The following is a 22,242-nucleotide window of genomic DNA, read 5'->3' on the forward strand; positions in this document are numbered from 1 at the left end:
ACAAGAAGTAGGGCAGGTGGGCACTCCACTCTACCTACCCTAGGGCATCTCATCTGAATGTGTGTCTGAGCACCTCCTGGTGAAGCGTTTCTGACACAGTCACTGAACAGACCTTTGCACATTAAAACAAAACAGCTTGTACTCCCCCCACACACACACACTCTGAAATATTGATTTCAGAGAGGAAGGGAGAGCGAGAGAGATAGAAACATCAGTGATGAGGGAGAATCATTGATCAACTGCCTCCTGTACGCACCCCCACTGGGGACTGAGCCCACAACCCGGGCATGTGCCCTGACTGGGAATCGAACAGTGACATCCTGGTTCATAGGTCGATGCTCAGTCACTGAGCTACACCAGCCAGGCAACTTGTGCTTTTTCTGATGGGGTAACTCATTCATCGAGGTTAGCTAGAAAAAGTTTGGGGAAGGAGAAAGCACAACACAGGTTATGACTGAGTTCCTGAGTACAGAACTTACACGTAACAATGAGGACAGTAGAGAGAGACTTGAGGCATGAGCATTGGTCATTATGAAAGCTCCCTTATACAGAGGTTCTGCATTTACTCAGCTCAGCTTCATAACATAGAGCATTGCCGTTGCCAGACCCTTGGGGCTCTTTTAAGTGGTTTATTGTAAAATGAAAATGCAATTAATTTTTCTGCACTATGACTCATCTTCAGGATATTTCTGTAAAGACATAGTCCCCAAAGTAGATCTGGGAGCAGTTTAAGGTCGTGTGATACATGGCCCAGGTGTCTCTTGTCCATCACACCAGCAGTGTGTGTCATAGAAAGAGGTTTGTCTCTAGCGGTAGCTCAGTGGTTAGAGCATCCAAAGTCTCCTGTTCAATGCCAATCAAGGGCACATACTTTGGTTGCAGGTTCAATACCCTTTTGAGGGGGCCCAGACATTTCCAGTGTGGGAGGCAACCAATCAGTGTGTCTTACATTGATATTTCTTTCTGTCTCTCCCTCTCCCTTCCACTCTCTTTAAAAATCAATGGAAAAGGGACCCTCTCCCCCTCCCCATGTGAGAGTCCGTTTTGTGGGACTCTTTCCCTCTTCCCATGTGGGGTTGTGTCTGTACTTGTTCTTCAATAAATCTCCACCTTTGTTTAAAAAAAAAAAAAAATCGGAAAAAATTGGGTATGGATTAACAACAAAAAAGGAGGTTTGCTGACTGTTACAAAAGCCAGGCCTTGTTTCCATGGGTGTACCTGCAAGAGAAGTCTCCACAGGGAATATATTTGGTTTCTGACTCTTCTGTGTAATAAAGAAATGATACATGTTCATATAGAGGAAAAGCCCAAACATAGTGTACGGGGGAAAAGTGCCCTGTGGCCTGGCAGGTGTGGCTCACCAGTTGAGCATTAACCCAGGAACTAAGAGGTCTCAGTCAGAGCATATCCAGAGCTGTGGGCTCAATCCCCAGTAGGTAGTATGCAGGAGGTAGCCGAATGATGGTGTTTCTCTCTTATCAATGTTTCTATCTCTAAAAACCATGTTTTTTAAAATTCTGTGTCTGACCCCTGGAAGGAAATGCTATTTCAGGGTTTTTCCAATATTGAATACTCACGAGAGTGCTACATTCTCTGTTCCTTGCTTTCCTGTGGATATCTTTTTTTTTTTTTTTTTTTTTTTTTTTTTTTTTTTTTTAATATATTTTATTGATTTTGTACAGAGAGGAAGGGAGAGAGATAGAGAGCTAGAAACATCGATGATAGAGAGTCATCGATCAGCTGCCTCTTGCACACCCCCCACTGGGGATATGCCCGCAACCAAGGTACATGCCCTTGACCGGAATCGAACCCGGGACCTTTCAGTCCCCAAGCCGACGCTCTATCCATTGAGCCAAACCGGTCCCGGCTCCTGTGGATATCTTTTAACACTCACGTGCTGTTTTATCTGCCTACCCTGAGTGCCCTGACCAGTTTGGGTGGTTGGCTGCTCTGGCACCTCTTGACACACCAAGTCAGTCTGCCTCCTTGTGGTTCCTCTGGGTGGGCATCATTCTCACTTTGCTGGGTTGGGCTGGGCTGGCCTCGGGGGCCTTCGACGGGTGTGCAGGAACCTCCCCCACAAGCAAGCTGAGTGTCTGCCACCCTCGATCTTCCAGATCAGCATCGTGGAGCTGGAGAAGAGCCAGCGGCAGCAGGAGCTCCTGCAGCTCAAGTCCTGCGTGCCGCCTGATGAAGCTGTGCCCCTGCACCTGCGAGGGCAAGGTGGCCTGGGCCGAGAGCTGGAGGCGGAGCCCAGCCGGCTGCCCCGTGAGCTGGACTGCTCCAAATTCTCACTGCCCCACTTCAGCAGCATGAGCCCGGAGCTCTCCATGAATGGCCACGCGGCTGGCTATGAGCTCTGCAGCACACTGAGCCGGCCCTCGTCCAAGCAGAACACCCCCCAGTACCTGGCCTCTCCACTGGACCAGGAGGTTGTGCCATGCACTCCCAGCCACGGCAGCCGGCCTCGGCTTGAGAAGCTGTCTGGCTTGGCCTTGCCAGACTACACCAGGCTCTCCCCGGCCAAGCTGGTGCTGAGACGCCACCTGAGCCAGGACCACACTGCCAGTGGCAAGACATCTGCTGGTGAGCTACACCCACGGTGAGTCTGCCCTGGCGCTCCTGGGCCGTTGTGGGGTCTTGAGAGGGGTTGTTCATCAGTTTGTAAGTGTTTGCTAGGCCCAGGCTGTCAGCTCTGAACACAAAGCCACAGCCACTGGGTCTCCACGGAGAGTGACTGGTATGTGTTTCATTCCAGAACTGAGCACGCCAAGGAGAATGGCCTTCCATACCAGAGCCCGGGCCTCGCCAATGGCATCAAGCTGAGCCCTCAGGACCAACGGCCCTCATCCCCTGCGGCCTTACAGATGACAGGAGACAAAGGCAGTGAGAAGGTGCAGGCAGTCACTGGGAGGGAGGGACTCTTGGGGTGGGTGACTGACCTGTGACTGAGCCAGGGCTATGGGGGCACTCACTGGGTATCCTGAGTGGGTCTGTTAGAGCGTGCATCCAGGTGGGGGCTGTGGAACAGGAGAATGAGGGTTGGGGATGGAGGGATAGGGCTTTGTTAATCAGGTCCCCACCCTCAGTTGCTTCACATTTTCATGAACAAGACTAAAAAAGTGGCAAGATAGTAGAGCCCCCTTAGAGTGGCATTGCCAGAGGGCAGCTCTGTCGCTGTTCAGGTGGCTAGTTTGAAAAACATTAGGTCAAAGTGTGAGGACCTAGTGATGGGTAAGGGCCTAGAAGGTCAGCAGAAGCGGTTGGAGTTGGAGGGGTAGGTGTTAGTGGGATGAGGGGACTGTCTGCTACAGCAGTCCCCTTGTCCATGGCTAGAGGGTAGTTGTGCTCTTCGGGTGGTGCTCGTGGCCTGGGGTTCACGGGTCAGCAGCAGCAGGTAGTCTGCTGTGTCTGCAGGGTCTGAAGGAGCGAGCCTATGCCAGCAGTGGGGAGGCCATCACCAGCCTACCCGTCAGCATTCCACTCAGCACTGTGCAGCCCAGCAAGCTGCCCGTCAGCATCCCCCTGGCCAGCGTGGTGTTGCCCAACCGTGCCGAGAAGGTAGTGAGTGGGCACCATGGGGGGCGGGGGCAGTCCAATGCTGTGTTGCTTGGAAAGTATCAGCACAGGAACAAGAGACTTTTGTCTGGCGTTCATCCCACTACTTTTGTCTGGTTCCTTTTTTGTTAAATTGCATGCAGTTGAAGTTTGAGAAAAATAGAACAACCAAGAATCCAGGTTTAATTACATTAATATCCTATGGGGTTTTTTGTTGTCTTTTAATCTTCATCCAAGGATATTTTTTCCATTTATGATCTCTTATCTCCCCCAACTCCCCCTAATCTTCCCGCTATAATTTGTTAGTCTGTTTGATGCTTTACTGCCTCTGTATATATCTTTTTGTCCATCAGTTTATAATGTTCTTTTTATTATTATTGATTTTTCACAGAGAGGAAGAGAGAGGGATAGAGAGTTAGAAACATCGATGAGAGAGAGTCATAGATCAGCTGCCTCCTGCACACCCCCTACTGGGGATGTGCCCGCAACCAAGATACATGCCCTTGACCGGAATCGAACCTGTGACCTTTCAGTCTGCAGGCTGACGCTCTATCCACTGAGCCAAACTGGTCTTGGCCTATAATGTTCTTTATTGTCCACAAATGAGTGAGATCATGTGGTACTTTTCGTTCACATCTTGTCATTTTTATCTCACATCATTTTTTGTAAATGATGGTGTGTGCAGGTGGAGAAGGAATAGAATACTTGTCTACACAAATGCCCAATGTGGTAGAAGCTTGAAACACATCCTCTTCAGTCCATACCTGCATCCCTTTGCCTCACGCCTATGGACTCTATATAATGCACGCCCCCCCCCCCCCCGTTATAATCCACATACAATTCACCATCTAAATGTGTGTTTCAGTGAACATTTAGTATGTTCACAGGGCTGACAACCATCACCTCTAGTTCCAGAATGTTTTGGCACCCCCAAAGGAAGTCCTACCCACATCCATAGTCATGTGTGTGACCATCCCCATCTCTGACAACCACAAGCCCACACTTCTGGACATTTCACATAAATGGGATCACACACACTGTGTGCCTTTCGTGTCTGGCATTTCTCATTGAAGTTCCAGTTTATAGATTCATCCATATTGTAGCAAGTGTCAGTGCTTCTCTCCTTTTCGTGGCTGAGTAATACTCTGGTGTGTGAGTGGACACATTTGGGTATTGTTTCATTTATCAATGGACATTTTTTTGTTTCCACTTTTTGGCCACTGTGAACAGTTGTGTACAGGTTTTGTGTAGACAAGTGTTTTCATCTCCTTGCACATAGAAGATAAATTGCTGGGTCAGATCATAATTGCTGCTGCAGCCCTCACTGCTTTCCCTATACCCTTCATCCCCATTCTGAGCCCATTAGCCAGAATGATCCTTTAGGACCCAAGTTAGACATCTGTCGTCCCCCCCTCCTGATCAGACCCTTCTGGTGGCTGCCCACTGTGCTCACACCCTGAGCAGGTCACTTTCCCTTCTTCAAGCTGCTTTTCACACACCTGCTATTCTCCCTGTTTCATGTCCTCAGCATGTTCTATGACCTGTTGACCCCCTCCCTGACATTCACATGCCAGGCCCAGCTCAGCTGACAGTGCATTCTCTCAACAGAGAAGCACCCCCAGTCCCGTGCATCAGACCCGAGAGTCCTCGTCCACACTTGAAAAGCAGATGGGTACTAATGCCCATGGTGCTGGGAGCAACGCTGTTGGGAGCAAAAGCCTCACCCTGGCGCCTGCAGGTAGGTTGCTTCTCCTATTTCTGCCCCGTTTCCATAGGTCACCTTCCACCTGTGCCCACTCCACCTTCCAGGGGCTGTGCTGGGCGTGTGAGTTGTGAACAATGTCTATAGTGAGGCCTTCAGAGATGCCAGGCGTAGAGCTTATCTCCTCCAGCCCTGGGGTCTGTGCTGAGTCCAGACTGCTGTCCTCCTTAGCAACAGCAGCAGCTCAGTGAGACCTGGGGATCAGGGACACTGGAGTGGGCCCTCCGTGCATTACCTGAACCTCCGGCTGGCATCCTGATACGATGTGCTTGAGTAGTGGGTGGCATTGTCCTCGTCAAAACACTGTGGGCTCCGGGACCACCCAGTTTCTAGCTGGATTCTGATCTCCTTCAGAGAGCTCCAATTTTTGACACTTCCATGTGTTGACACAGGGCCTGCGGTGGGGGCAATTGTGGCTCTGAAGCCAAGGGGCTCTGTCACAGCTGTTCAGCTCCAGTTGTGCAAGTCCGTGAACACGTGGGCATGTGCCAGTAAAAATACTACAGCAAAGCTTGGCAACCAAATTGCCAGACCATGGCTGGGCTGTAGTTTGCTGACTTTTGTGAACACCATGGCCTGTTTGGAAATTATTTTTCCAGGCATAAAGAATAAAATTCAGCCCTGGCCAGGTAGCTCAGTTGATTAGATCATTGTTTCCATACACTAAGGTTGTAGGTTCGATCCCCCGTCAGCACACATAAGAATCAACATCTCTCTCCATTCCTCATGCTCAAAAATAATTTTTTTTATAATTAAAAAATATATTAAAATGCAGAGGCCATTACTGAGAGCAGTCCTTCCCTAGGCCAGTGGTCGGCAAACTCAGTCAACAGAGCCAAATATCAACAGTACAACGGTTGAAATTCTTTTGAGAGCCAAATTTTTAAACTTCTTCTAATGCCATTTCTTCAAAATAGACTCGCCCAGGCCGTGGTATTTTGAGGAAGAGCCATACACGGGGCCAAAGAGCCGCATGTGGCTCGTGAGCCGTAGTTTGCTGACCACGGCACTAGGCTCCCTGCATCCCACTACTCCAATGCGGGGGATACTTTGCAGCTGGCAGCATGATGAGTTCTAGGCAAAGGACAAATTCTGTCTCAGTTGGATATCACAAGGGTTTCTGGGCCCCTAGAGGAGGTGCTGAGAGAGGGCTCAGGGTGGGAGTGGTACACAGGCTCCAGGGCCTCCAGTGATGCCAAATCCAAACATGGGAAGGAGCTCATCACGCCTGAGCACTCTCACCTGCGCTTGTGCCAGCCCAAGGGTGCCTGCCTAGTCCCTTGGTGCCATCTATGGGCGCACCCACGGCATGGAGAGTGCATCTTCGGGGCTTAGTGTCCTTACCAGCTTCACCTGGAGCAGCACCGTCCTCTCCTGGGATGAGCTTCCCTGAAGCACTGTTTCTCTTCCTGGCAGGCTTCTATGCAGGCTCTGTCGCCATCAGTGGGGCCCTGGCAGGCAGCCCGGCCCCACTCGCTCCTGGAGTTGAGCCCCCTGCCTTCGATGAGTCCTCCAGCTCCGGGAGTCTCTTCGCCACCATGGGCTCCCGCAGCTCCACCCCACAGCATCCTCAGCTGCTCGTGCAGCCCCGGAACTCCGGTCCCGCCTCGCCCTCTCACCAGCTCTGCGTCAGCCCCCGACTCAGTGCCGCCCAGGGCCCACTCCCTGATGCGAGCAAAGGGGACCTTCCCTCTGAGGTTGGCTTCTCAGATCCAGAGAGCGAGGCCAAGAGGAGGATTATCTTCACCATCTCAGCTGGTGCCAGCAGCACCAAGCAGTCACCTTCCAACAAGCACAGCCCTCTGCCTGGGGGTGCTCGTGGAGACAGCAGTCAGAGCCACGGGCAGGACAGTCGAAAACGGGGTAGAAGGAAGCGAGCATCAGCGGGGACCCCCAGTCTGAGCTCAGGCGTATCCCCCAAGCGCCGGGCCTTGCCAACCGTCGCCGGCCTCTTCACTCAGTCTTCAGGTTCTCCCCTCAACCTGAACTCCATGGTGAGGCCAGGAACAACTGTCTGGGGAGGTAGACAAGCAGGCATCTGGACGTTGGGTCTCTTGTTCCCGGGGGTAGCCGAGACAGGCTGGGGCAGGAGCCCAGGCTGGAAGGGAACAGCTGGCAGACTCCATGCCTGGGGTAGCTTAGGCAGGAGGGATCAGCAAAGCCATTGGGGTCGGTGCTGTGGAAGCCCATTGACAGTTGTGCTGTGTCTGTGCTGGTCCCTCAGGTCAACAACATTAACCAGCCTTTGGAGATCACAGCCATCTCGTCCCCCGAGAGCTCCCTGAAGAGCTCCCCTGCACCATACCAGGACAACGACCAGCCCCCCGTGCTCAAGAAGGAGAAGCCCCTGAGCCAGCCCAATGGGGTCCACTACTCCCCACTGACCTCCGATGAAGAGCCGGGCTCTGAGGATGAGCAAGGCAGCACCAGGTGAGGGCAAGGCAGGGCAGGCACTCCGCCCTTGGGGGAGGGGCGTACACCAGCAGGCTTCTGAAGGACAGGCCCTCGTGGTCATGTGTGACCCAGGGACAGGCAGCTTCACTTGCCTAATGCTGGTGGGTAAAAGGGACCTTAACAATCATCCCCCATAGTCTCTCCCTCCCCCAGCCCTTGGCAGCCGCCATCTATTTTCTGTCTCTATAAATCTGACTTCTCTAGGAATCAGTGTAATGTCCTCAAGGTTCATCCATGTCTTAGCAGGTGTCAGAATGTCCTTCCTGTTTAAGGCTGAATAATCCAGTGTGGATGGACCATATTTGATTGTCCATTTCTCTGTCCATGGACACTAGGGATGCTTCCAGTTTTTAGCTGTTGTGAATGGTGCTACTGTGAACTGTCATATATGTTTTTTTGTCTCAATTTTCCTCATACTAAGTAGAATTTGTTATATATGTAAATATATTTTTATTGATTTCAGAGAGGAAGGGGGAGGGAGAGAGAGAGAAACAGCCAATTGATTGGCTGCCTCCTGCATGCCTCTCCCACTGGGGATTGAGCCTACAACCCAGGCATCTGTATGATGGCAAATCGAATTGTGACCCTCTGGTTCATAGGTTGACACGACCACTGAGCTACACCAAACGGGTGTACCAAATAGAATTGCTGGGTCACATGGTCATTCTATATTTAATTTTTTCAGGAACTGCCATCCTCATTGTTTCCCACAGTGGCCACTCCATTGTACATTTCCACTAGCTGTGCACTCAGGTTTGAGTTCCCCCACATTCTCACCAGCACTTGTTTTTGTCTGATTTTGTTCTTAATGTATCGGGTCTAGTAATAATTAATGTCGTTTTTAAACATTCGTTTAAAATCTTGCTTGGCGTTGACTTGTATTGACATAACCTTCAAACACGTGGTATCTACAGAACGTGTGAAGTGCAATTAACAAGTTTTGCTTGAAAAAGTTTGTGTTTGGTTTGGTTTTTGTTGCAAAACTAGGGCTAAGAAGATGGCGGATGAAGAGCATATTCGGCACTGCATGCTTTACGAGTTCCAATTAGGAAGAAAAGCAAGTGAGGCTGCAAAAAACATCTGTAGTGCTCTTGGTCAAGATGCAGTTAGCGCCAGAAAATGCCAGCGTTGGTTTGAGAAATTTCGTGAGGGAAATTTTTCGTTAGATGACAAGAGTGGTCGAGGCCGTGTGTCCAATTTTGATCAAGAAGCTCTTCAAGCTCTTTTGGTGCAAAATCCTCAAATTACCCAACAAGAGCTTGCGACAACTTTAAATTGTTCACAAAAAACAATTTCCAATCAGTTGCGTGCACTTGGCAAAGTCCAAAAGTTTGGAAAATGGGTTCCTCATGAGTTGACCGACAACAACCGTAATCAAAGAGTCACAATTTGCAGTTCGCTCCTCTCTCGTCAAAACCGTTTGCCGTTTTTAGAGCAAATTGTTACCGGAGATGAAGAATGGGTGCTGTATGTTAATTTGAAAAGGCGGCCTCAATGGTTGGACAAAAATGAGGCTCCGCAGCCCACGCCAAAACCTGACTTGCATGCGAAAAAAGTGATGTTGTGTGTTTGGTGGAATTTTAAAGGAATTCTTCATTATGAACTTTTACCATCTAACCAAACCATTACAAGTGCAGTGTATAGTGCCCAATTGGAAAGGTTAGCCCAAGCTTTAAGAGAAAAAGAACCCGCGCTGATTAATCGGAAGGGCGTAATTCTTCACCACGATAACGCACGACCGCATACTGCAAGAATCACTGCTGAAAAACTGCGCCAGTTGGAATGGGAAGTTCTCCCTCAACCTGCATATTCTCCTGATATTGCCCCTTCCGATTACCATTTGTTTCGTTCTTTGCAAAACTTTCTTCTTGGAAAAAAATTTAATAATGAAGAATGCCTCAAAAATGCATTGACCGAATTTTTTGCATCAAAATCACAAGAATTTTACAACAGAGGGATTAAAATGCTTCCTGAGCGTTGGGCACAAGTAGTAAAAAACAATGGCAACTATATTGTTGATTAAATTTTGTTGTATTGTTTAAATAAATTCGATTTAAAAAAGTATTAGAAAACGACATTAATTATTACTAGACCTAATAAATTCCTTTCTTATGGGTGTGAAGTGGTGTCTACTATGGTCCTGACTTTTATCTCCCTGACAACGAGTATCTTCTCAGATTGGCTGTCCGTGTGTCTGTCCAGGGTCATTGGCCCTTCCTTTATTTGGGTGTCCTGTGCTATTGTTGATTTGTGAGAGTTCTTTATTCTGGATACATGATCCCTTATGGTATGACATTTCCCCTCTCTCCCTGGGTTAAATTTTTACTAAGTCCCATTTATCTGTTTTTTTCTTTTATTGCCTGTTCTTTGGGTGTCTCATAAAGTGATTTTATTTTGTTTTTCTTCCACATACATACATTATGTTCTTAAAGGTTGCACTTGAGTAGTCTTTTGTCTCAGGCACATCCAGCTTACCAGGTTCCAGATTCATTTGGAAGTTCTATGTCCTTGGGGAAAGGCCGGAGTACACTGACACACAGAATGCACACCATTTCTAAGTTGGGGCTGCTATGAATTCCAACTTGCTGAAGTGTACTACATCCTCTGTGTCACATACATGACATACTATAGATGACATGACAAGCAGGGCGTTTTAAACAGATTGAGAGAGGGTTCTGTCTGGGACATGTGTGTGTCTCTGTATATGGGGAAGTGGAGTGCCTATTCCTCCAGCTGCTGAGCCCTCAGTAATTTGGCTGCAAATGGACATAACAGCTATGGGTCCTCCTGGAAGGAGGTACAAGGGCTACTGCTGCTCAACCTCCCTGGGGCAATTCGGTGAACACACATAACTCTCAGTATGCACAGGTATTTCAAACAGTTCTTTTTTTTCTTCTTGATAGAATTGAGAGAAAAATTGCAACTATCTCCTTAGAAAGCAAATCTCCTCCGAAAACCTTGGAAAATGGTGAGTAACAGTGCTCCATTGCATGAGTCCCCAGTGCTAGGTGGCATGCCCTGTCTTTTCTGCACAGGTTCCTGAGCACAGTGGTGCTAGAAAGGCCATTCTCACCACAGGCCAGTCTTGCTGCTGCCAGGCACCATATCCTCAGTTGCCTGGGCAGCAGACCTGTTTCCTTCTGGTGAAATAGGCCAAAGTCTGATTTGTGTTGACTCGTTCACCCACCTGCCCTCCCACAGAAGCACTCCTCTCATCTTTACCTTCTCCTGTAGTCTGTCCCACCCTAACCACTTGGAGGACCAACCTTTTCTGGGTTGAAGGCATCCATCATTCTGAGCTTTAGTGGCCTGAGCCCATGCAGCTTCCTCCCAGACCCCCTCGGAGACCTTCTAACCACAGTTCCCATCCCACTTGACCCCTTGGAGGCTCCCAGGCCTCAGCCCCTGCCTCTCCTCATCAGGTGGCACCCTGGTAGGAAGGAAGCCGATGCCCTCCAGCGAGCCCATCAACAGCAGCAAGTGGAAGTCCACCTTCTCACCCATCGCTGACCTTGGCCTGGCCAAGGCCACTGACAGCCCGCTACAGGCCAGCTCCGCTCTGAGCCAGAACTCCCTGTTCGCTTTTCGGCCCACCCTAGAGGAGCTCAGCTCAGTTGATGCCAAGCTGGTCACCCACCCCAGGAAGAGCTTTCCGGGTGCACTGTCGGGGGCTGGCGGGCTGAGTCCCATCAGCACCCCCCCCAACGGCTTTGCTTTCAGCGGGAGCCTGGCTGCCGACCTCAGTTTACACAGTTTCAGTGATGGTGCTTCTCTCTCCCACAAGGCCCCTGAGGTGGCCAGCCTGGGCGCCCCCCTGAGCTTTTCCGCCCCGAGGGGTAAGGAGAGCAGCACGGAGCCTGGCCCTTTTGTGAACAAGAGGCAGCTGGATGGACTGGGTGGCCCAAAGGGTGAGGGCGTCAAGGGCAGGGAGGGAGAAGTCAGCTTGCCTGTGAGCACACCCTCAGACAAGGCCTCGTCACATGGCAAGGTGGGCAAGGGCCGGGACCGCGAGCCTGATTTCAAAAACGGCCACAATCTCTTCATTTCTGCCGCTGCCGGGCCTCCTGGGGGCCTCCTCAGTGGGCCCGGCCTCACCACGGCTGCGTCCTCAGCAAGCGGCACAGCCCCCTCCTCCCAGACACACCGGCCCTTCCTGGGCACTTTTGCACCTGGCCCACAGTTTGCCTTGGGCCCCATGTCCCTGCAGGCCAACTTAGGCTCATCTGTGCTACAGTCCTTGTTCAGCTCTGTGCCGGCTGCTGCTGGCCTAGTGCACGTCTCATCCGCTGCAACCAGACTGACCAACTCTCATGCCATGGGCAGCTTTTCCTCCGGTGTGGCAGGTGGTGCAGTTGGAGGTAGGCAGAAGCGCGTCTCTCCTGTCTGACTCTCGGTCCCACGGGACCTGCTCTGGGGTCTGTGACACTACATCGTCAAGGAAGCCTTCTGGACCACTGGGTTTAATCACAACTGCTTTACAGGTTCCTTCCAGAGCCCCCTAAGGGATGAGAGGCTGTGCCCTCTGGTCCCTTTGTGTCCACCTTGCACCTGCCACCTCATTCCTTTTCACAAAATGCAGATATGACTCACATGGGCAGAGCACTCATGCGTGAGTTGGCCTGTCAGGCTTTCTGGTTGTGACACTGTCTTTCATACCTTCAGGAGAGCTGGCGCCGTGACTAGAGCTTTCATGCCTCCCTGTGGAGGTCACCATCAGACCTGACAGCCTTGGGGACTGTCGGGCATTGCAAGAGACTAACCACAGCGCCTGCTGCACTGTGGCTCTGTGTAGGGTGGAGTGGAGCCACTGTCTGGGTCCTCTGTTGTCCCAGGCCTCCCTAGGTGGCTCCTTGCTGGGTACAGGTGGGCGAGATGCTCACAGCTGGGCACCTAGGAGGGAGTGCTGAGGGGGGGTGGCATGGGGCCATCCTGCAGGTAAGTCTCACCTGGCCACCTGCACTCCTGCTGCCTACTGCTTTGTCCCTGCACCTGTGTGCACTCAGAGCTGCGGCTGCTGTCTGCTTCCCCTTTTTTGCGTGTGTCTCTTCGCTTGCCTGGAGAATGCCCGCCTGTTGAAGCTGAGTTTTTCTCTCCTGTTTGCAGGTATCTTTAACCACACGGTGCCTTCCGCCTCCACTCATCCGTTTGGAGCCAGTTTCGGCAGCGGGGCTGCTTGTCGCAGCACCACGCTGAGCTTAACCCCGATGCAGGCGGTGGCCAGTACCCCCGCCTCTTCCTTTCAGGCCCTGTCCTCTGTGGAGACCAGGCAGCCCCCACCCCAGCCTCCTCTGCCCCTGGGTCGGCCCCCTGCGGGGCCACCAGCACTTCACGCGCCCCCCCCTCCTCCTAACGCTGCCTTGCCTCCTGCTCCTGCACTGCTCCCTGCTAACTCTGAGCCTGTGCTCCTGCAGAATCTTGCGCCCCTCCCGGCTAACCAAGCTTTCTTACCTGCCTCCTCTGCCGCCTCTCTGCCTCCTGCTAACGCCTCTCTGTCTGTCAAGCTCGCATCCCTCCCACACAAGGTCTCCCGCCCCTCCTTTGTGGTGCACCACCAGCCACTGCCTGGACTGGCTCTGGCCCAGGCCTCACCCATGATCCCACAGGCCAGCTCCACGGGGCCGTCCGCCGTGTGGGTTTCCCTTGGCATGCCGCCTCCTTATGCCGCGCGCCTTGCGGGGGTTAAGCCGCGATAAAGACCTTGGTTAGCTAGCCGTTCTGTAAGGTAAGGCTAGAGCCCAACCAGGTGGCCCATACAAGAAACTCACCTGTCCTTTCTTCCACAGAGAGTGGACAGGCCCCACGGGCTCTGCAGAGGGCCCTGGGACCAATAGTTCCGAGAGGCACTAAGAAAGAATAAGCACAGGGCGGGAAGGGAGATGGCAGCCATGCATATTGACCTCCGAGTACAGCCTGAGCACCACCACAGAGCTCAGGAGGGGAAGGGCCAATCTTTGGTGCCCACTGGACCTTCCCACCAGGGCCTGCAGGCTGGGCAGGCAGGATACTGCACTAAGTCCTGCATAGAGGGGGCCAGGAGGAGGTGGATGCGGCCAGGGTCCTGGCTGTGCAGTCCCGCTCCGTTTTGTTGCCATCCTCCAGCTGCATGTCTGCAGTCGTCAGGGACCCAGGAAGCCCCAGGGTGGGGCTGTGGGGCAGCTCTGAATCTCAGTTGCTGTTTGCCCACTGTTAGGCTTCTCTCAATCTGTTTTATTGAATGTACCTCATGGTTTTAGGAAATTTTTATGCATTTGAGGCCCCTGTACTTAGCTGGCCTTCAGAAGATGGTGGTTGTGCAGGCCCAACCCACATGCACCAGAGGCCTGTGGGTAATGGGATGAGCATAGCCAGCCACAGGAAGGGCTGCTTGGACAGGTGATTGGTGCTGCTCTGGCCCTCAAGGATTTTGATGTCAGTGTGGAGTCAGAGAACAGTGTAGGAAGGGCCTGACTTTGGAAATGGGGTAAGAAAGGTGCCTGTGAAGCATTTAGGAAGGCCATCTGCTCCTTTGCTGGCTGTGAGGGTGTTGGGACCCCGAGCAGCTGACCCAGCCACTGCTGGTAGGGCAAAGGGCCTTTCCAGGCAAGTCCACAGCCTGTGGGGTGAGTACTCCAGGATCAAGCTAGGTGCTAACTGGCACTGGGGACCAGGTGTGAGGTCTGCCTGCTCTCCTTGGTTATCTGCATGTGCTTCAGTGGAAACAGACATGAGGCTGCAGGAGTCTGATGACCTTCTGGTAGTGCCTCAGTCCTGATGGAAAAGTCTGGAAGGTAGGGTGGCTCCAGCTCAAAGTGGCTTCATGCTGTCAGAGAAGGCACTGGCTTGAAGAGGTCAAAGGTGTATGAGGAAGCATTTGGGTGTCAGGCTACCTGCCCTGACCCACAGTGGATACCTGCCTTCCATCTCATCCCAGGCCCATCACAGGTCTCCCTAGGCTGGACAGTGATGACCTCACTGCTGGGCATGCAGGCCTGTCAGTGGGGCTGCCCACAGGCACACCTGCTCACTCCCATGAGCTGGCGTGTGGTGACCAGGGAGGTGAGGAGGCCGGGACACAGCGCCCCATGGAAGGCCTTGGGCTGGTGACCTCCCACCTCTGATTGAACCAGGGGCATGGCAGGGCGTTGTTTGCAACAACTAAGTTCCTTCTGTCCATCCATCTGTCTATAGGCTTTGGTTCCCAGCCTGGGGATGTCTGGGCTTCTCCCAGTGAGATGCTAACACTGTGCTGCCTTTCCTCCTGCGCCGGTCTCTGCAGGTAACTAGGATTTCTACCTCAACCTCGAGACCTGTGCAAGGATAGGTGGGCTGCAGGGCTGGTGGCCGACCAGATGGCGGGATGGACCGAGGACGAGGCTCTGCTCTGAGTCCACGCTGCGCAGACCTGCAGGAGATGCTGGGCCTGGCTCCAGCTTATACTGTCAATAGTTTTAGATAAAATATTTATCGTTTTTTAAAAAGTATAAACAATTTTGACTTATTCCACCGAAGTCATAAAGGCAACCTATTAAGAGATGTAAATACTATATATGAGAGGATCTATATAAAGATATCGACCGGACGGACTGGCCCGCCAGCAGAGACTCCCACAGCCGGGCCCGGTGCTATCTCGTCGCCAGGCCTTGCCATCTCCACGTTCTCTTGGTGCTGACTCGAGGTTGACCAACGCCAAAACCAGTCCTTGATGCGCCTGCCCTGTCATCCCCAAGCTCTCCCATACCAAAGGCATGCCTATCTCCTGGTCAAGGGTGGTTCACTTGGTTTTTAATGCCCCTCTGCCCCACCCCTTCACTGTGAATGCTTCAGCCAGATGTCAGCCCTGATCCCAGGGACGGCGCCTTTGGTGAGGAAGGGCCGGTGGGTGGCCTGTGGAGGTTGCACAGAGGAGGGCTGCTGTGAGTGGTGCTCATGGGGCAGGTCTGGTACTTGACTCCAACGTGGAGCTGCTGGGGAGCAAGTGCTTTACTTTGTATGTCCGTACTGTCTCGGGCTGGCGCAGTCAAGCAAGGCACTGGCCGGGGCATGGGGCAGGTTAGCCATGGTGCCTGGTGTGTCTGTATAGAAGAGAGTCACGCTGACAAGTGACAGTATTTTATAGAGATGTGATGAAAATTTATAAATTTCATAGACTGACTTCATTTATTTTTAGATTGTATAATGCACAGTAAATGTAAAAAAAAAAAAGTGAGGGGGGAAAAACCTTTTTATTTATTCAAGTGCATACAAGTGGCATTGGCCCATCCTCTTGGTCAGTCTGTATTGCTGCTCCGTGGCCCTTCAATGCCACAGCTGGGTTGACACCTGCCCCCACGCCTGGAGCAGCCTCCCTGGTGCTTGGGAATGAATGCACTGTGGGTGAGCAATGAGGGCAAAGGCCAACTTCACATGAAGGCAGGAGAGCTGTTCTGATGCTTCAGAAGTTGCCAACAGGGTTATGGTTATCTGGTCCCTCCAGTGCTGCAGTCTTTAATAGTCCTGGGTCTCAGTTGAACAGTGTTTGTGCATTTTCCTGGAAAGTGTGTCCAGAAGCCCTCCGTCCTCTTGAAGGGCAATCAGCCAAAGGTCCTGGCTGGTAGCAGGGCCTGGACCCCCAGCCGGGGGTGCTTCAGGCTTAGATGGGTTCAGTCAGAGCCCTGCTATTCTGGTGCTTGTCCCCATGAGATAGCACCACTAAGGAACATGGGAATCCCAAAAAAGCCTCAAGTTCCTAACTTCCCCAGCCTGGCCAGCACGGCTCATCCTTCCAGATACGGTTGCCAGGGGCCCTTGGCCTGCCTGGGAGGGCAGATGTGGCAAGCCTGGCTTGGGCTCACTCCTGATCCCTGGAGGCAGGGCTGGAGCCAGCCTTTCGGGGGGTTGTGGAACACAGGCCCAAAAGGGTGCAGAACAGGCCTGGCTGTTGACTCCCCTAATTTCCTCGGGTGCGTAGATCCCTGTGTACCAGGGGTGATGCCTGGCCCAGAGCAATAGTCAGGCTGTAGATGGTGCTTAGACAGGTTCTCATAACTGGCTGTCTTGTAACTGCTGCCCTGGCTCCCTTACCTCCAGGTCTGTGCTCTTGGCACACGAAGGTGCTGTGCTCACCCCACATCCTGCAGTGTCCTCCAGCACAGGGCTCCCTTAAAAAGCTACAGGGTTAGCAGTAGCAAAGTTGCAGCATATAGCGAGTCCCTGGTCTGGAATCAAGCAACCCTATAAACACTGCATCCCTTCTGTGATAACTGTGCCACCGCGCAGGACTTCCTACTGACGTGTTATATCTGTGTTCCCCACACAACCATGTCTACCCAAGCGCCGGGGTCTCCTTTCTGTGCCCACCCTACAGCCTTCCTGACTGTGAGATTGATCAGCCGCTGTTGGCAGTGGGCGGCAGCAAAGGAGTGGGGTGGGGTGCATGAACAACCACCCCCCTGTGGAGAACAGGTTCTAGTCTCCTCTGGGCAGAGACCAGTGCTGCTCTGACTATGGACAACTTCAGGGAAGCCCAGGGCTCTGAGGGTGCTTTGCTCAGGAAAACCTAACTCTGAAGACCCTCCAGTCAGGAGCCAGCCTTCCCTTCCAGCTATGACTTATGATTTATTTAAGACCCGCTCGCCCTTTAATTTATCCAAAGTCCAAAGGAGACTGTTCATCCACCCCACCCCCACCCCCAGTCCCATGGTCCATCCATGCTGGCTTATGTCAAGTGTCTCGGACCAGCCTTGCTTTGTCCTTCTGGTAGACCGTGTTTCACTTGGGGTTGCTGGTTTGACCCTCTTTTCGTAAGGGAACCCCACTGTACTCTGATTTCCATCTCCAGACTGTAATAAAATGTTTGTTTTCACTTGAACCTGGTCTACTGGCATTTCTCACATGGTGTGACCTTAGAGGACCTTGAGGGCTCCATATGTGATGCATGGTAACATCCAGCAGAGGCCCCACATGCACCTGAAAACAGCTTTTTTGACTTGGGCGGTGAGTACTCAGGGAGACCTACCATGTTTCCCCGAAAATAAAACATCCTCCGAAAATAAGACCTATTTACAGGTTTCCTTCTGAGTGAAATATAAGGCATCCCCCCGAAAATAAGGCCCCCCCCTAGGCTCTGTCTCAGAATGAAAATTAATTTACCATAAACTGGTCACTAGGGCCGCCCCGACTGACGTCTAGCAACCAGTGACATTACACCGAGTCCTGACGTCACTGCTGTGTGGAAGCGGAGCAGAGGGCGGAGTGAGCAGTGAGCTCGGGGCGGGAGAGAGGAGGAGACTTTTGCAGATGCGTGTAGAACAGGATTAGAGCAGATGGGAGGCGAAGGTGGTGAGTGCTGGTCTGTCTCTGGTGCTCGTGGCCGCCCTCATGATGACTGAAGGTTCTCAGTCAGTGGCAGACTCTGCTCCAGCCCAGATCCAGGCCCCAGCAAGCCCAGAGACAGTCCTCAGGGGGTAAATGTCTGATAAAGGGGTAGGGGGGATGCCTGGTGAAGGTGTTCAGTGGCACAGGGGTGGGGGGAGGGGGATCACCTAAAATGACACAGGAAGATCAGAGGGAGCAATCAAAATGACACAGGAGGATCAAAAGGGGTTACTACCATGTTTCCCCGAAAATAACACATCCTCCGAAAATAACACCTACTTACAGGTTTCCTTCTGAGTGAAATATAAGTCATCCCCCTGAAAATAAGCCCCCCCCCACCCCCACCCCGGCTCTGTCTCAAAATGATTTAATGCTACCGCTTGTCATACGAGGGAGTCACAGAGGTATGCTAGTCTGGGATGCAGCCAGCACTCACTGTGCTAAAGACATGAAGACATTTCTTCACGAAAGAAAAATAGATGATTCCCGCAGGAATGACGGCCTACCTCCAGACTCTTGATATTGCAATAAAGAAGCCATTCAAAGACAATTTGCACATGGAAATTAATGACTACATTGAAAATAGAATGGAGAGAAATCAGCGTGGAAACTTCGTGAAACCTAAACTGCAAGAAGTTGTGACTTGGGTGAAGAATTCATGGGAGAAAATCACTGACAGTTGCATTGCAAATGCACTGGGAGCAGGCTACCTTGACAAGAAGTACTCATTTAAAGCCGAAACCAGTTTGGCTCAGTGGTGGAGCGTTGGTCTGCAGACTGGGGGGTCCCAGGTTCGATTCCGGTCAAGGGCATGTGCCTGGGTTGCGGGCACATCCCCGGTGGGGGGTGTGCAGGAGGCAGCTGGTCGATGTTTCTCATCAACGTTTCTGGCTCTCTATCTCTCTCCCTTCCTCTCTGTAAAAAATCAATAAAAATATACATTTTTTAAAAAGAGATATCTTCTTTCACTTAGCAACACTCATTTCAGGTTCCTCTTGACTTTTAAAAAAATAATAAAAAAATAATAATAAAAATAAAGACAGTGCTATTGCTAAACATGATATGGTCCACTGATTCTGAAAGAAATGGAGACACAAGAAATTCACCAGGAAATTTAGGAATTGCATTTTTATGTTCCAGAAGATGATGGATGACATGATTGTCATTGAATAAATGAGTAAATTCTTGATACTGCAGGATTCACAGTTTGTCTGATTTGTGTTGACAACTACCATACTACCATACCATATACAGATAATAAATTTCCTTTATTTTCATTTAACAATAAATGTGTACCGTATTCTCCATGGAAAAGACAAGACATCCCCTGAAAATAAGACCTAGCGCATCTTTGGGAGCAAAAATTAATATGACACTGTCTTATTTTCGGGGAAACAGTATCTGTCTAGGTCAGGTCTCCCCACCCGCTAGACGGCACTTCAATGAAAAACCAAACCCTGCCAGGACCGGTTTGGCTCAATGGATAGAGCGTCGGCTTGGGGACTGGGGGGTCCCGGGTTCGATTCTGGTCAAGGGCATGTGCTTTGGTTGCGGGCATATCCCCAGTGGGGGGTGTGCAGGAGGCAGCTGATCGATGACTCTCTCTCATCGATGTTTCTGACTCTCTGTACAAAATCAATAAAATATATTTAAAAAAAAAAAAAAAAAAACCAAACCCTGCACTCAAAAGAATCAGCCTGTGACCAGAGATGGGATCCCGGGCCACCTGGGGATCCCATCACCCCTCGGGGCCCTTGAGCCTCCCTGACATTCTAGGCTCTAGGTTCTGTGTCTCCTCCCCTCCATTTGGATGGCCCTGGTCCTTCCTCCCAGGCACTTGAACCTCGAACCACCTCTTGTCCCCCAGGAACCTTACTTCCCTTGGAAACCCGCTCCACCAGCCTGTGGAGGACATGTCCCTTTTGCATTCACTGCACACTGTCCCATGTGGAAAAGAGGTACCTTTATTTGAATAGAACAAATACACCAGCCCAAGGGCAAATGCTTGTAGCTCTGCCCAGAGGTGTTGGCCGGGCCCTGGCCCTCAGCAGAATTCACAGCAGCCCAGAAGTTAAGGCTCCTAAGCCCTTCACAGCATTATCTAGGTTTGTACATTCAGCCTGCACAGGGCAAGAGAGCTGCACCACCTTCAGGAGCTCAGCAGGCACTAGGTGGGTGAGCCTGAGGAATCAAGCACAGCTCCTGGGCATTGTATACCCGCCCTCAAGCAGCAGCATGTGGCACTGAGGCGCTGATGGGTCCCAAGGCACAGCCTCTGCCCACCCTCACAAGCCTGGAGCTACTGAAGTCTTTAAGTCAAAACACCTTGCTCCAAAAATCCAGGCTTGGCCAGGAAACCCATCACCTGGTGAGGATAGGGAGGGCTCCTTTGAGCCTCAGTGAGTCAAGCTGAGGAGCCCAACCCTAAACCCGATTCATGCCTTCAAGCCACTCAGCTGGAACCGGGCCTCCTCCGATATGCCGAACTGTTCCAGGGGGTCCTGTGTGATGGAGAGGTAGCATGAGCCCTGGCTCAGGAGCGCCCCCCCCCACTCCACCACCACTTCCCGTGCCCCAAGCACACCTTGCCAGTCATCTTCTGGATCTCATTCCTGTAGAAGATGAGGCTCCTGCGCATGAATTCGTAGCTGGGAAAGGAAGTGGCCTGTGTGCACAGAGCCCAGCTCTGCCCTTGCCCCAGGAACCCAGGCCAGGATATACCCCACACCCTACCTGGCTCGACGAAGAGCTCCCATCCACTCCTGACACTGCTCCTCGCTGTAGCACTCAAAGTGATACTTCCTCTCCGGGTCCTCGACGAAACCTGCAGAGGAAGGGGCCCATCTGTCCCAGCTCACTCCCACGCCACCGGCCTCAGTTTCCTGTTGCCACGTCTACAACTGTCCCCTCCTCTAGACACAGCTTGGGCTCACCGCTTCCCACAGGCTATACACTGTATCCTTCCAAACGAGTATGTTCAAAACCTAGCTCCTGGAACCTGGGAACAGAGCCTATTTGGGTATAAGGTTGTTGCAGGTGTAATTAGTTAATGTGAGGACATAAAAAGGAGATCTGGACACAGACGCAGGGTAAAGGCCACAGGACTATGAAGGCAGAAATCAGGGTGGCACTTCTACAGGATTGCCAACAGCCTCCAGAAATCGGAAGGGCCTGGCTCCCGGCTCAGAAGGAACCAGTCCTGCAGACACCCCAACCTCGAACTCCTACCTTCCAGCATTGGGAGAAATAACGTTTTGCTGTTGAAGCCTCACAGTCTGTGGCACGTTAAGGCCACTACAGAAAATTAAAAGTTCTGCCTTTCTCTGCAGACTCGATCCTCCCCAAAGTGACTCAGGATAATCCTCTGGGGTCCCCAGCCGGGCACTGAGAACCGGTGTTCCGCGGTTCCCAGAGGAACCCGGAGAGGGCAGTGCTCGCCCACAGAAGTGAAAGCCCTGGAGGCGGACTTTGTTTATGGGGAGGGGCAGAGCGGAGCTCGGGTCCCCGCCCCCCGCACTCACTGATGGAGAAGCCGCTGGGCTCTTCCTGGGTGACTCTGCAGTGCTCCAGCAGGAGAGCTCCGACGGGCTGGGGACAGAGGAGCCGGATGGGCGGGCCATCCGGGGACCCAGCTCCCCAAACCCCAGCCCGGGGCCCGCCTTCCCGCCGCCCTACCTCGGCCTCGTCGGTCCGGAAGTAGAAGAGGAAATTGACTACCAGCTTCACCAGCCGCCGTTTCACCACTGCGGATACAGGGCGGGCTCTCGCGGGCTCGGTGACAGCCCATCCCGCCCCAACCGGCACCCCCGTCCGCCCGGCCCCCGGCTTACAGCCCTTACCCCACTCACCGCTGCCCTTCTTGGGGCCTCGCATGCCGAGTTCGGCTGCCAGCTCAGCCGGCTGCCGGGACAGCGCCTGCAATTCCTTCTCGTTGTAGCGCATGGCGGCCCAGGACCCAGAACGCTGAGCGCGGGCCGCGATTTCCCGGCCGCCGCGCCAAAAAAGTCCCACAGCGCCGCCCCGGAAGCGCTTCCAAAGCTATTGCGCCTGCGCTTCCCGGACTTCTCAATCAGTACATCACCGGGGAGGGGCACTAGCGCCCGGGGGTGAGGGTGGGAGTGGGGCACAGAAACAGA

The 22,242-nt window shown here is 52.3% G+C and overlaps 2 protein-coding genes across 16 annotated transcripts in view; one reads left to right on the forward strand and one right to left on the reverse strand.

Annotated features, from left to right (window-relative positions):
- DOT1L (DOT1 like histone lysine methyltransferase) overlaps positions 1-17,600 on the forward strand; it is a 70,252-nt gene extending 52,652 nt beyond the window's left edge. For 13 of the 15 annotated variants that reach the window (XM_045576718.1, XM_036424126.2, XM_036424129.2 and 10 more), the window contains 9 exons: positions 2,118-2,602; positions 2,759-2,894; positions 3,418-3,561; positions 5,167-5,296; positions 6,737-7,314; positions 7,545-7,750; positions 10,678-10,742; positions 11,197-12,132; positions 12,878-17,600. In XM_045576718.1, the coding sequence (XP_045432674.1) occupies positions 2,118-2,602; positions 2,759-2,894; positions 3,418-3,561; positions 5,167-5,296; positions 6,737-7,314; positions 7,545-7,750; positions 10,678-10,742; positions 11,197-12,132; positions 12,878-13,467 (3,270 nt within the window). In that variant the 3' untranslated portion in view covers positions 13,468-17,600. The remainder of the gene's footprint in view (positions 1-2,117; positions 2,603-2,758; positions 2,895-3,417; positions 3,562-5,166; positions 5,297-6,736; positions 7,315-7,544; positions 7,751-10,677; positions 10,743-11,196; positions 12,133-12,877) is intronic. The other 2 variants (XM_036424134.2, XM_036424132.2) reach the window with 2 other exon arrangements.
- A 2,452-nt stretch (positions 17,601-20,052) lies between these two features.
- On the reverse strand, positions 20,053-22,200 carry PLEKHJ1 (pleckstrin homology domain containing J1). Its single transcript, XM_036424184.2, has 6 exons — positions 21,955-22,200; positions 21,782-21,849; positions 21,628-21,694; positions 20,840-20,930; positions 20,691-20,754; positions 20,053-20,607 (listed from the first exon to the last, which is right to left on the reverse strand). The coding sequence occupies exons 1-6, from the start codon at positions 22,046-22,048 to the stop codon at positions 20,542-20,544; spliced, it is 450 nt and encodes a 149-aa protein (XP_036280077.1). The 5' UTR covers positions 22,049-22,200; the 3' UTR covers positions 20,053-20,541.
- Between the last annotated feature and the right edge of the window lie 42 nt (positions 22,201-22,242).

This window comes from Pipistrellus kuhlii, unplaced genomic scaffold (genome assembly GCF_014108245.1).
Source record: "Pipistrellus kuhlii isolate mPipKuh1 unplaced genomic scaffold, mPipKuh1.p scaffold_m20_p_8, whole genome shotgun sequence".
NCBI lineage: Eukaryota > Metazoa > Chordata > Mammalia > Chiroptera > Vespertilionidae > Pipistrellus > Pipistrellus kuhlii.

Excerpts from the sequence above, each read along its gene's own strand:
- PLEKHJ1 (XM_036424184.2), bottom strand. The coding sequence starts at position 22,048 with ATGCGCTACAACGAGAAGGAATTGCAGGCGCTGTCCCGGCAGCCGGCT. Across the intron at positions 21,695-21,781 it reads TCCGGACCGACGAGGCCGAG|CCCGTCGGAGCTCTCCTGCT; the intron begins GTAGGGCGGCGG and ends CTCTGTCCCCAG. Across the intron at positions 20,931-21,627 it reads GCCCAGCGGCTTCTCCATCA|GTTTCGTCGAGGACCCGGAG; the intron begins GTGAGTGCGGGG and ends CTTCCTCTGCAG.